General features: G+C 37.1%; 1 protein-coding gene across 2 annotated transcripts in view; it reads right to left on the bottom strand.

Annotated features, from left to right (window-relative positions):
* Positions 1-2,066: 2,066 nt before the first annotated feature.
* Positions 2,067-13,481, bottom strand: part of ADCY1 (adenylate cyclase 1) — a 1,189,286-nt gene continuing 1,177,871 nt past the window's right edge. For both annotated transcript variants that reach the window (XM_075315022.1, XM_075315023.1), the window contains one exon: positions 2,067-8,964. In XM_075315022.1, the coding sequence (XP_075171137.1) occupies positions 8,626-8,964 (339 nt within the window). In that variant the 3' untranslated portion in view covers positions 2,067-8,625. The remainder of the gene's footprint in view (positions 8,965-13,481) is intronic.

Below are 13,481 nucleotides of genomic sequence, written 5' to 3'. Positions count from 1 at the left end.
TGTGAAGCTCATTGTTCTTTGTGCCTGAAATACTTCATAATACCTTGGGGGAACCAAACAGAATTCTTGTGGTTTGAGGGGTTGAATAATAAATGACCCTCTGAATAAACTTTTCACAATTTAAAAAAAAAAAAAAAAAAAAAGAAATAACATTCTTTTTTGCTGCAGTGCATTTCACACTTCCAGGCTGATCTACAGTCCAAATGTCACAATGCCAAGTTAATTCCGAATGTGTAAACCTGCTAAATCTGCAGGGGGTTGAATACTACTTGTAGACACTGTATATGTTATACAATAGGTATACAATATTTTCTCTTTCCCTCTTTCTATATCCAGTATGGAGTATTTGACTTAATGTAGACGTGTGGGCCATCACCTCTCTGTCCCTGTCCGGCGTCCAATTGGATTGCATATTGTGCTGATTTGCGCAGTGTTTTATATAAAATATATTGTTATTTAATTATGTCTTAATCTCTGAAATAAATTTTGGTTATATAATAGGATCCTCTTTCCTACCATATCAGTCTGTGCCTTAAAATGTTCGCAGTTATTGTACTTGTCTATGTATGCCCCCTTTTCCCATGTAAAGTGCCATTGAATAAATTGAGCTATAATAATAAATAATAATAATATTTGTGTAAGTGCTGCATCCCCTCTGTTTACTAATCAATTCCATGTGTTATTGATTACAATGTAATATTTGAAAGGGATATATGGATAAATTTGCTGCGCTGCTGCTGAAAATATCCAGTGGATATTATGGTGTTGAACAAAAGAGCAGTCTTATTAATCCACGCGTTTCAGAGTTGAACAAACTCCTTCAGCAGTAAAAACTGCAATTAATTGATTCCAATGTGCCATTCTGTTACCTACCATTGACACACGGCCTTCTACTGCTGGTATTTATGGTGCATTTTTAATATTTCTGCTTCTAATTTTTGTATATATAATTATTTGTAATTAATACAAATTCAGATGTACTTACATTTATATAGACTAATTTTTTTAGGGAGTTATTTATATGTTATTAAATTTGGGTACTTTGAAAAGTTTTTTTAATTTTGGTTATTTTTAGTATGAGTATTGTTGTTCAGTTTTGGTTTCTAAATGAATTAAAGAGGTTGCCCAGGTAGAAAAATTATCTGTAACTGCCATTTATTTTTTTTGCTTTTCTCTCCCAAGAGTAGATTGTGAGCCCTTGTGGGCAGGGTCCTCTACTCTCCTGTAGCTTTTTCTGCCTAGTATTGTTTATTATTATTATTATTATTATTATTATTATTATTACTATTGTATTTGTCTTTATTATGTCTACCCTTTTCACATGTAAAGTGCCATGGAATAAAAGGCACTATAATAAGTAATAATAATAATAATCACCATAATATTTTTGTCTCTCAGTATAGCTGTACAAAGGCTTGTTTGTTTGCGGGATGAGTTGCAGTTTTGCCTAGAGGACCAGTCCCAGCTACTATCTAGCACTGGTGGCTGAATATGTGTAGTACTCACAAGTTTCCAGTAGAGCATGGATGCTCCCTTCTGAAGTTGGTTGAAATTGGTAGATCACACTGTTACAATTTTACCCCCCATTACAGTAACAATGCACATCCGATGCTGCATCACCAGGAACAAACAGATGCAGAGATTTCTGCAGCAGTTTAGCTAATCAGAACTGTCAATCAAGTAGCAGTGGGGCTTTTCTAAACACATTACTAAATGGCACTATCTTTTAAGAGGTTGAACTGTTGCAATTCGAGCTAGTTCTGATGACAGCAGTTATTCTTCGGTGATGCTGACATCCACGCCCCATAGCTCAGCTACAGAGGATGCATGATAGAACATGGACTGTATGTGTAAGGTGGTAGTCGCCAGGAGCTTAAATGTGTTTTCAAAATAGCAAAATATACAACTTATAAATATACTTTGATTTACAAAGGTATTACCTACATATGTCCCATTGAAATTTATTAAAGAATATTTTATTTATATATATATATATATATATATATATATATATATATATATAGATTATGAATGTAATAAATCTTTATATCTTTATAAAAAGTTTGGAATCAAGTATAAAAAGATAACAAGGAGGATTTCAATTTTCTATGCCTCTTTTCCAGAAAAATAACTTAGCATTGGTTAAACTGGAAGACTAGTAAAATGAATTATTCTTAGAAGAGTATTAACGTTTTCTTTTTTCAACTAATAGTATTTACATCTACGTATCCATTCACAGATCTGATTTTTTTACAGTTGTAAGTAAAAACAGTGAATTACAATATTTACTTCCTCCTTTATAAATTACTTTTAACATTGGCATCAAAATCGACATAAACATAGAGTATGTGTGTAAGCCCCCTAATCAGTGTCCTTCATTTAAATTTTTTTAGATAAACAAGCAAAGTAACTCCCGGTCATTCTCAAAAGGGTCTTGCATAAAAAAAGGCAAAATAATAATAAATGACAAATATCTGATTGCTAGGGATCACACCAATCATGAGAACAGGGATCCTGTGTCCCCCGCTTTAATGGAGTGGTGGTCCACAGTCCCATTCAGGTCCATGAGTCTTTTCTCACCCCTGGACATGAATTAGGTATTCCGCATGATCACCTGTTCTCCTACAATTTCCTTGGCATTTTTTTTTACAACTCAGTAAATAGCAAATATTGGTCCAAACTTCATTAGAATTAATATTCTCAATACAAAGTAAGCAAACATTATAGTTTTTAGTAATCATCATTTATGCAAAGGCAAGAGATTTCTGCATGTCTGAAAAAAAAATTCTGGTTTAGAAGATAACTTTCTTAAAAATGTCAGCATAATTATTGGTTTTCAAAGATAAAACAGAATTTAATTTTACATTTATTTTTTAATATTTTGCACTTGTAGGACTAAATGCACTACAAATGCAATATTCTTTTGTGAAAAAGGAGAGAAGACACTTGGCATAACATATTAGAATTTTAGTAAAATGATATGAAAAGTAGCCCCTCTCAGACAAACCAGAGACCCATGTATAGATTCCTTTTCCCATTAAGCAAATCAATATGTCTCTAAACTTAGTTAGGTCTCGTCAATGAGAGCCAGTATCCCCTCTGATCTCATTCAGCCAAACAATATCTTGCTTTATACTAATGAGGGGTAAAACCTGCAAAACAGTACTGTCTACAGATGGATCCCTTTGGCATGAACTACTTTCCATATTTTTTCTCATTGACTTGGAATTAAGTCTTCATACTTGAGTCTTTTCAACAATAGTCAGTAATCCCCTGAGAAAAAAGTCTAAATATGTTTTTAAAAAAATAAAATATGTTAGTTTAGGTGTATGTACATTTTCTGTTTTGATATGTTACTACACCACAGTATTTATAACTTACACATATGTTTACACATAAATTAAATGTATCTAAAGGTTTAGTCTTCTAGTCAACATGTTTCAACATGTAACATGCCCCTTTATTACTCTACTGCAACATACACTGTATAGATGGTGGACAAAGCATTGCAATGTCAGCCATCTCCATACAAAAAGGAAAATAAGTATTTGATACACTGCTGATTTTGTAAGTTTCCCACTACAAAGAATGGAGAGGTCTGTAATTATTATCAGGTTATTGTCATGCACCCAGCCATGACTCATCTTTAATGATTTTACAGAGGGAAAGAGCTTGTTGCCAAAGTCTTGCGATACATGACCTCATCCATCCTCCCTTCAATACGGTGCAGTCGTCCTGTCCCCTTTTCATATAAGCACCTCCAAAGTATGATGTTTCAGTCCCTATGCTTACCTACGGTTGCGATGGCATTCTTAAGGTTGTATTCATTCTTCTTCTTCCTCCAAACATGGTGAATAGAGTTGATACTAAATAGTTCTGTTTTAGTCTCATCTGGCCACATGACCTTCTTCCATGCCTCCTCAGGTTCATCCAGATGGTCATTGGCAAATTTGAAACTGGCCTGGAGATGTGCTGGCGTGAGCAGGGGGACCTTGCGTATCCTATAGGATTTTAATCTGTGACAGCGTAGTGTGTTACTGCTGGTAATCTTTGAGACAGTGGATCCAGCTCTCTTCAGATCAATGACCAGGGCCTTCCGTGTAGTTCTGGGCTGATTCCTGACCTTTCTCAGAATCATACTTATCCCATGGGGCATGGAGCCCCAGACCAGGTAAGATTGACAGTCATCTTGTGTTTCTTCCATTTTCTAATAATTGCACCAACAGTTGTTACCTTCTCACCAAGCTGCTTGCCTATTGTACTGTAGTCCATCCCAGCCTTGTGCAGGTCTACAATTTTGTCTCTAGTGTCCTTAGACAGCTCTTTGGTCTTGGCCATAGTGGAGAGGTTGAAGTGTGATTGATTGAGTGTGTGGACAGGTGTCTTATACAGGTAACAAGTTCAAACAGGTGCAACTACAACAGGTATTGAGTACAGAGTAGGAGGGCTTCTTAAAGAAAAAAATAACAGTTCAGCGAGAGCCAGAATTCTTGAAGGTTGGTAGATGATTAAATATTTATTTCATGCAATAAAATGCTAATTTAATTTAATTTAAAAATCATACAATGCCATTTTTTGGATTTTTTTTATTCTGGTTTGTCACAGTTGAAGTGTACCTATGATATAAATTAAAGATCTCTCCATTCTTTGTGGGTGGGAAAAATTGCAAAATCGTAAGGGTATCAAATACTTATTTTCCTCACTGTATGTATGAGCAAAGAGAGATAGAAATAGATTTAGAATAGACTTTTCACATGTGCCAAACAACTGTTTTACTTAATGTACAATTATTTCGTTACAGAAACAATCCCCACCTAAAACGTTTCCTATACCTCTTTCCTTGCAATATTTATATTGGTGACTACATCAGTTTTTGAATTCTCAATACCGAGCAGTGGTCTAAATAGTTATTTTTTTCACATGTAGCTTCTCTATATGAATGATCAAAACCACTGGACCTATCTTAATCAGTAATACTTTCATGCCAAGTCTGTTATTGCTACGTCAACAAATCATTTTTGGGAAAAACCCTTTAACATCAGCTGTGTGACAAACTATCCAAAATAAATTAATATGTGTAAATACATGAAAAAAAGGTAATAATTATAAATAAATAGTATATAAAAAGAAGTTAAGGTCAATATTTCCTTGTTAATACACATTTAGGCGATGTGCGCACGTGTGCGTATTGCATGCAGTTACGCTGCGTTCTGCACCGTAGCGTAACTGCATGCGTCCTGCGTCCCCAGCACAATCTATGGAGATTGTGCAGGAGCCATGCGCACGTGGCGTATTAGAATGCAGCGATTCGGCTGCTGCCCAAATCGCTGCGTTCTAAGAAGTGACATGTCACTTCTTTCATGCGGTTTGCATGCTGTCTATAGGGAGAGGCAGCATGCAGAGCGCACGTTCTCTGCCGGCACCATGCGCTTCAGAACGGAGCTTTTCAGCTGCGCTCTGAAGCGCACCTTTTAGGTGCGGTGCAGAGCGCACATGTGCGCACATAGCCTTAAAAGGGTTCAAACCTTGTAAAAAATAGTAATAGTGTTTGGCCTAAATCTTATAACATGAATTTTGATTAAAAATAAAATCTCTAAATTGACTTTTTTGTACTAACATTTGGTCACATTTGTCCTATGGGATGCATGGACAATAGATTAAAAATAAGATCTCGCATATTAGTGCCACTTATTCTGTATATTTTTCCATAAGGTACAATGAATAGGTATGATTGTCAGACTATAAAGTGCTATCTTAGTACACAGCGCCGTAGTGTACCCCAGAACGTTTCCATGGTGCTATTTCATTATAGGCTGTGAGAAGTATTTTTTCTTCAACCTCTTTGGAAGCTCAATATTAAATGGATGACTGGAAGATCTGGTAAATAACAGATACAAAAGATAAACCACATATTGCACGCTCCTATTTATTGCTGAGCACAGAAAGCTGCTTGCAGGCCTTAGTGGTATAACGTTTTTCATTTATCTGTGCTCTTCAATTCTAGTTTATATTTTTCACACTTTACAATTCTTTTTGTTAAAAAATATATATATTTTACAATAAAAGTGTTGTGAGCTTTTGTTGCAAAATAGTGACAGAGGAATTACCTATTTGCCTATTGCCCATACACAGTAAATATCACTTATTATCTGGTTTCATTTACCATTATTTGTTAATGCCATGTTATTAGCAAGTTTGTATCCCATATTTGTATGTAGACAGATGTTCCTTTAAGTCTTTTCTAAAATATACAATGCACTATAGATAATAAGCATCATTTATCAAAACTGTCCAAAAGCACAAACAATCAGAGCTCAGCTTTCCTTACATTTCATTTTTAAATACCCCTGGTAAGAGAAAGGCTTTGCTGTGATTGGTTGCTAAAGTTTTAATAAATTTGGCCCTTTTGTGGTTTGTGGTGTTTGCGCCTTTTCTATTCTTGGTATAAGAGTGGAAAAAAAAGATGTAGTTCACAAATTCACAACATTTTTATACAATTTTGGGTAGTGCATAAACGTTGTGAAATTTTAGTGTTTCACATCAGAATGCTGGAAAAAACCTTGACGAATCTGGCCCAGAGTATAAATGTATTCACTTGCATTCCTTTGGTTTTATAGAGGATCTGTCAGCAGGTTTTTGCTACCATATTTGAGAGCAGCATGTTGTAGGCAATGAGACCCTAAATCTAATGATGTATCACTTAATTACTGGCTGCAGCCATTCTGACATAATTAAAGATTTTATTTTAACATAGTGCCCTTTCCTACACCAGGCTTTTAGTGCAGATTTTTATAGACAGACGCTACTAATCATAGATGGGTGAAGTTAAACCTGAGCTCATGCTCAGTCCCACCAATGATAAAGCTACTGAAACTTAAACTAACAGTGCAGGTGGTAAACAAAAACAAACTTTGTGGTAAGAGATGCAGGGCTGTAAGCTGCATGTTAACGCTTGCAGCATGCTGTCTTCAGATTACATAGCAAAAACATGCTGATAGATTCCCTTTAAGTGATCTTACCATGTAACTGACACATGATAAAAAATAGCAGCCAAAAGGACACAGGGTATATTGGATTATGAAGAAAGGATCTTCTTAGATCCTATTCACTCATACATTTGACCAAAATTTTGAATTAGTACATTCAGCAAAAATCAGGACTGGATGTGAAAAAGAGAAATAAAAATATTTCCATTATAGTTAAAATAAAAAAACACCGCTGACCCTAAAAATGACACAATCCAAAATGCTTGCTTTGAAGTGCATTTTAAATTCCACTATGGCCTAAAAAAACTACAAGCAAAAGGTCACTAAAAAATACCTTTTTATCAAGATGGAGACTAAAATGTGGAAACTCAATATTAAATGGATGATAGGAAAAAAATTCAGGCCAACTGTCAGTATTTAAATATAAGAGATAAAAAGGAACTTAAAAGGACATTGCTTGAATTGTTTAAATGTGTCAATATATTATCAGTGATTGTGTAGCTGTTACTTTTGGTGGATAATTGTAATCTGTCAAATAGTTTCAAGAAAAATGACCAACGATTTGATTTTTTTCAATGCTGCATTCTCAAGATAAACAACTGTGTGAGGGCAAAAGGTCGGGATTAGGATTATTTAATTTAGAAAAGAAAGATAGATATGTATATTGTAAACATTTTCTAGAATATCTAATTACTTCCAGTGCTTAGCAAACATGTGAAGGATAAGTGGAGGACTGTCACCCTCTTGCATAATCCGCAGTCTTCTCATTAGTAGTGACCACTTTTAGTTAGTGACACTAGTGTTAGTTGTTTGGTCCCCTTATTACAGTGCCACACTTATGGAGAATATTTAAAAACACAAAGTTCTCTGCATTTTAGCATTCGTCTTCAGTTAGTTGTCTACCCCTGAGTCCAAATCATTGTTTTCCTCATTTTGCTGCTGTGTATTTATCAAAGTTTCATGCACAGATGCGAGCTACATGCAAAAGCATGGAAAGATGAAATAATATTTTTTTACGCTAGACAAAACAATACAACTTCATTCAGTGTGTGCAAAAGTATCTGGTATGATATCAACATTACAAGTGATTTCACTTTCAAATATTAGCACCTTCATAATGGTAATTCAAAACGACTTGAAAGTGGAAGTTCTACAGGGGCATCCTCAAAAAACCTACAAACCGGGGTAGTGCTTCTGCAAACACACTGGGAGTACATTCAAGAAGGGAAATCAGTTATCTTTTGTAAAAACAACATATCCATTAACGTTTGTTTTTGCAGTAATTTTCCATTACTGCTCTTAAAATAAAAAGCTACCTTTGATGAATGTATCCCGCATATATATTTTGAAAGTCTACACATACACTTTTTCATTATCGTTATGTAATGATTGCTTGAATTTGGTCTTCTTAAATCCTATTAAATCAGTCACCCACTATTAGAAACTGAAGCATGACTCTTGTTCCCTGAAGACCTAACACAAATGTTAGCCCTTGATTTTTTCCATTCTTACAGTCTCCATAGTTCTCTTTGGTTGGATAATTTATCCTTGGTTTTGTGACATCTCTTGAACCCTTTTTTATTACTAGAACAGGCAATTGCATTAAGCTCTTTGTAGATGGCGCAAACAAGTGTTTGTTTTATGCCTCTTCAACTGCAGGCACAGAGGGAAGGTAATGTAGAGTCTGATTTGCATGAGATGTTGTAGCTTGAACGGTGCCCATTGTCGGGCTTACTGCAAAACCTGCCGTAGATGATACTGTTGGACAACTAGTACCCAGTTTTGTTTGAATGTTTGTTCTACCATAAGGATACATTTTCCGTTCCAAGTTTAACGATCGAGTTTGTGCATTTATACCATCAACTTTTCCTTCAAGGAAATAAGTTAACATTTCTCCTTTGCCTTTAACACTGACTTTACCACGACAAACAAATTCATAATTGCATCTCTTTAAAATCCGATGAACATCTTCAGTTACCTATGAACAAAATAATTTGGTTATAATATGGTGTAAAGATATTTATGATCTTTTTATTTTCAACATTTTGTACTGTTAATATTTTTTCCCTGTACCTGTAGCCATAACTACCACTTAACCCCTTCACCCTCGGGTGTTTTTCCATTTTTACTTTTTGGTCCCCTTCTTCTGAGAGCCGTAACTTTTTTATTTTTCCATCAATCTTCCCGCATTATGGCTTCTTTTTGGCAGGACGAGTTGTAATTTTAAATAAAACTATAAGTTTTACCATGTATTGTACTGGAAAACAGCAAAAAAAATTAAAGTGTGGAAAAACTGCAAAAAAAAAGTGCACAATAGGTTTTGGGATATTTTATTCACCATGTTCACTATATGGTAAAACTGATGTGTCGCTGTGATGCCTGAGGTCGGTGCGAGTTTTTAGACACCAAACATGTATAGGTTTACTTGTATATAAAGGTTTGAAAAAAATTCACGAACTTGTCCAAAAAAAGTGGCGCACGTGTTGTGCCATTTTCCAAAACTCATAGCGTTCTCTTTTTTTGGAATCTATTGCTCAATGATGGCTTATTTCTTGCGTCTTGAGATGACGTTTTTAATGGTACCATTTTTGCGCAGATGCTATGTTTTGATCGCCTGTTATTTTATTTTGCGCAAAATTTGCAGCAACCAAAAAAAACGTAATTTTGGCGTTTGGAATTTTTTTGCCGCTACGCCATTTACCAATCAGATTAATTGATTTTAGATTTTGATAGATTGGGCATTTCTGAACGCGGCAATATCAAATCTGTGTATATTTTTTATTTTTTTAACCCTTTAATTTTCAATGAGGCGATAGGGGGTGATTTGAACTTTTATTTTTTTTAATTTTTTTAAACTTTTTTTTTTTACTTTTTTTTTTTATTTTACTAGGTCCCTAAGGCCCCTTTCACATTGCGTTTTACCTTCCGCACTGGTCCCGTCGGAGCATCCATCCGAATCGCCCCTCCCCCACTCTGCAAAGCATGTTCCGGACGCATGCGCCCGACAGGGCCATTCACTGCTATGGAGCGCACTGCGTTAGCGTGTGCTCTGTTTTGTGCCACTTTTTGCACATATACGTTTCTGCAGACGGACACCCGAACGTAGGTGGACTACGTTCGGGTGTCCGTTTTCAGAAACGTATATGTGCAAAAAATGGCACAAAACAGAGCACACGCTAACGCAGTGCACTCCATAGCAGTGAATGGCCCTGTCAGGCTCATGCGTCTGGACCACGCTTTGCAGAGTGGGGGAGGGGCGGTTTGGACGGATGCTCCGACGGGACCTGTGAGCGGAAGGTAAAACGCAATGTGAAAGGGGCCTTAGGGGACTATAATGATGAGCAATCTGATCACTCTTCCATTTCTCCAGATCACAGCTACACAGCTGAGATCTCGAGAAAATCAGCTCTCCTCTCTCACACCTCAGTCTGCCGGCAGTGAGAGAAAGTGACTCATGATAGCTACAGGCATCAAAACATGACCCTGTGCTACCATGACAACCACCGGAAGTCATGTGATCACGTCACGTGACTTCCGATGGGGCGGGTAAGTTACAGTTATGGCTGCACGCATGTGCATCTTGCTGACAGATTTTGGCAGTGAGATGTAAGGGGTTAATAGTCGCGTGTTGAACGCGATTCCACTCGTGACTAGCAGGCACACATGTCAGCTGTTGAAATCAGCTGATATGTGTGTGGATCGCCGCAGACTGCTCACGGCAGCCAGCGGCAATCATAGTGACATGTCATGTGTCGTGAAGAGGTTAAAGGGGTTGTCCACTATTTTAGTATTGAACACCTATGCTTAGGATAGGTCATCAATGTCTGATCGGTCAGGGTTCAATACCTGGCACCCCCGCCAATCAGACACTCTAGGTGTCAGTGACAGCAGTTCCGGAGCGGTTTTGCCTTCTGATAGGGGCTGTGGTCGGGTACTGTGCATCCGCCTTCTATTGATTTGACTGAGAGGCAGGTGTGCAGTACCCGGCTTCAGAAGATGGGGCAGTTCCGGAACTGAGCATTTCCAGCCTCCTGCTGAAACAACCTGTGTCTAAAAAAGCTGATCGGCAGGGATGGGGGGTGACCAGCTGATCAGACTTTGATGACCTATCCTAACGATACCATCAATGTAAAAAAAGTGGACAACCTCTTTAAGGCAGAGTTACAGACCATTTTATTGTAGTTATAATGTAAACATTTCTAATTAAAAGGCAACTGTTAAAGGTCTTAGGGTGGTGCAAAAATAAAACAAAAAACTCAATACTCATCAACTGGACTGGAGCTGAATGACTGCTGGTCACCTTGTTTTCCCTTCTTGTGCCAGGCATTAGGTGACCACTGTAGGCAAGAAGGCCTGCTAATCAGCTGCAGAGGTCATGTTTCACCCAAGCTGGAAGTACACTTTTTCAGCTCAGATGAAACTTGACATCTGCAGCAATCAATGATCATTTACAGCAAGAGACTGTTAGAAGATACAATGCAGACTACGGAGGAGCTACCATGGATGAATATGGCATTTTTATTTTTTTTTATACACCTCCCTGGTTTAGTTAATAATGTGTTATAAAGTAGTGGACAACCTTTTAAAGGGAATCTGTCACCAGCTACATGCTGCCCTATCCAATAGATAGAAATGCTCATTTCAGTTCAATGTACTCCTTTTACAGTATTTAGGCTACCACATTCCACCAGTCACTGACATCTTTCTCCCTGCTACTGTGCATAGGCAGAAACATCTAATTAAGTCATTAAGAGCAAAGGTGAGAATGGAAAGCCTTAATATTATTAATACATTGGACATCTAGTTCAAAATACTAGCACTACAGTCCCTGACAGAAGTTCTGTCGCTTATCCATGTTATGTAAATAAAAGCTTAGAACCTGACTTTAAATTCATCCATTGGTTTTATAAATTACTCTTTTGAAAGCTGAAACCCTCCCAAATTTGATTTAGGTTATGAAAATAAAGTTGCTGCAAAGCTGAAATATTGATCATTTAATGAACACAGAACGGTCAGATTTTGGCAAGACAAAAGTTTTGTCACCCACAGAAAGTAATGTGAAATTCAAACAAATAATTAACTTCTAATACAAAGATATGTTACATAACATTGATGAATGAAGTTGTGGTACTATTAGAGCCATATTTAATATTTTGTGTGACTTCCATGAGCTTGAAGGACTGCATCCATACGGTTCAACAATGATTCATACAATTTATTGATGAAGTCATGAGGAATAGCAAAGAATGCAGTATTTCATGTCTCCCAGAGTTCATCTAGATTCTTTGGTTTTGTCTTCCAAGCTTCCTCTTTTATCCTACACCAAACATGCTCAATGATGTTCATGTCTGGTGAGGTGACTGGGCTGGCTAGTCCTTGAGCACCTTCATCTTCTTTGCCAAGAGAAACTTTGTTGTAGAGATGGATGTATAAGATGGAGCACCATCCTGCTGCAGAATTTGACCCCTTTTATGATTGGGAATGTAACAGGTAGCTAATACTTCTTGATATTTTATGTCATTGATATTGCCTTCCACCTTGCAAATGTTTTGCACAGCCCCATACTGAATGTAACCCCAGCACATGATCTTCCACCACCAAACATAACTGTTTTCTGGGGGTATTTTGGGTCCATACGGGCTCTAGTCAGTCTCCTGCAGTATTTGCGGCGACTATGGTGTAATTCAACTGAAGATTCATCAGAAAAATTCACCTACTGTCACTTTTCCAGCATCCATCTCTTTAGCAGGCTGTGGAACTTGGCAAATTCCACACGGTTTTTTGATTGCCTTTTGTTTAGTGCTGGCTTCTGGGCACTGGTTCGACCATGGAGGCCATTTCGAGACAGAATCCTATACACTGTTCTAGTTGAAACAGGGACTTAAGGTGACCAGGCCTTTCGGAGCTCTGCTGCAGTGGAAGAGGGGCTGGCTTTGGATTTTCTAACCATCAAATGTTCCTCAAGAGCAGTTGTCTTGCAGGATCTGCCGGACCTAGGCTTGTCAAAAACTTCTCCTGTCTTTTCAAATCTTTTTTTAATTCTCTGTACTTGATGCTGAGACACATTAAAGGTGCCAGACACCTCTGCAGTGGATCTGTTCTTCAGCCTCTTGATAATCAAGGCTTTGGTCACAGGGTGAATTTTTGGCATGTTGTCAGAGGTCAAGTTGCAATTCAACTGAAGGTCTGGGGTGTTGGGTTTCTTTTTATAGACACCCACTAATTAAGCAATCATTTAGTGAGCACAGGTGAGGATGTAAACTAGGATTGGGTGTATTATATGACAAGGCGACAAAACTTTTGTTTTGCCAAAATCTGACCTTTTTGTGTTCATGATCAATATTTTAGCTTTGCAGCAACTTTATTTTCATAACCTAAACCAAATTTGGGAGAGTTTTAACTTTCAAAAGAGTAATTCATGAAACCAATGGATGAATTGAAAGTCAGGTTACAACCTTTTATTTACATAACATGGATAAGCGACAGAACTTCTGT

Source organism: Anomaloglossus baeobatrachus, chromosome 6, assembly GCF_048569485.1.
Source record: "Anomaloglossus baeobatrachus isolate aAnoBae1 chromosome 6, aAnoBae1.hap1, whole genome shotgun sequence".
NCBI classification, from domain to species: Eukaryota; Metazoa; Chordata; class Amphibia; order Anura; family Aromobatidae; genus Anomaloglossus; species Anomaloglossus baeobatrachus.
The sequence above is the reverse complement of the archived record's forward strand: the minus strand, read 5'-3'. Positions and strand labels throughout refer to the sequence as shown.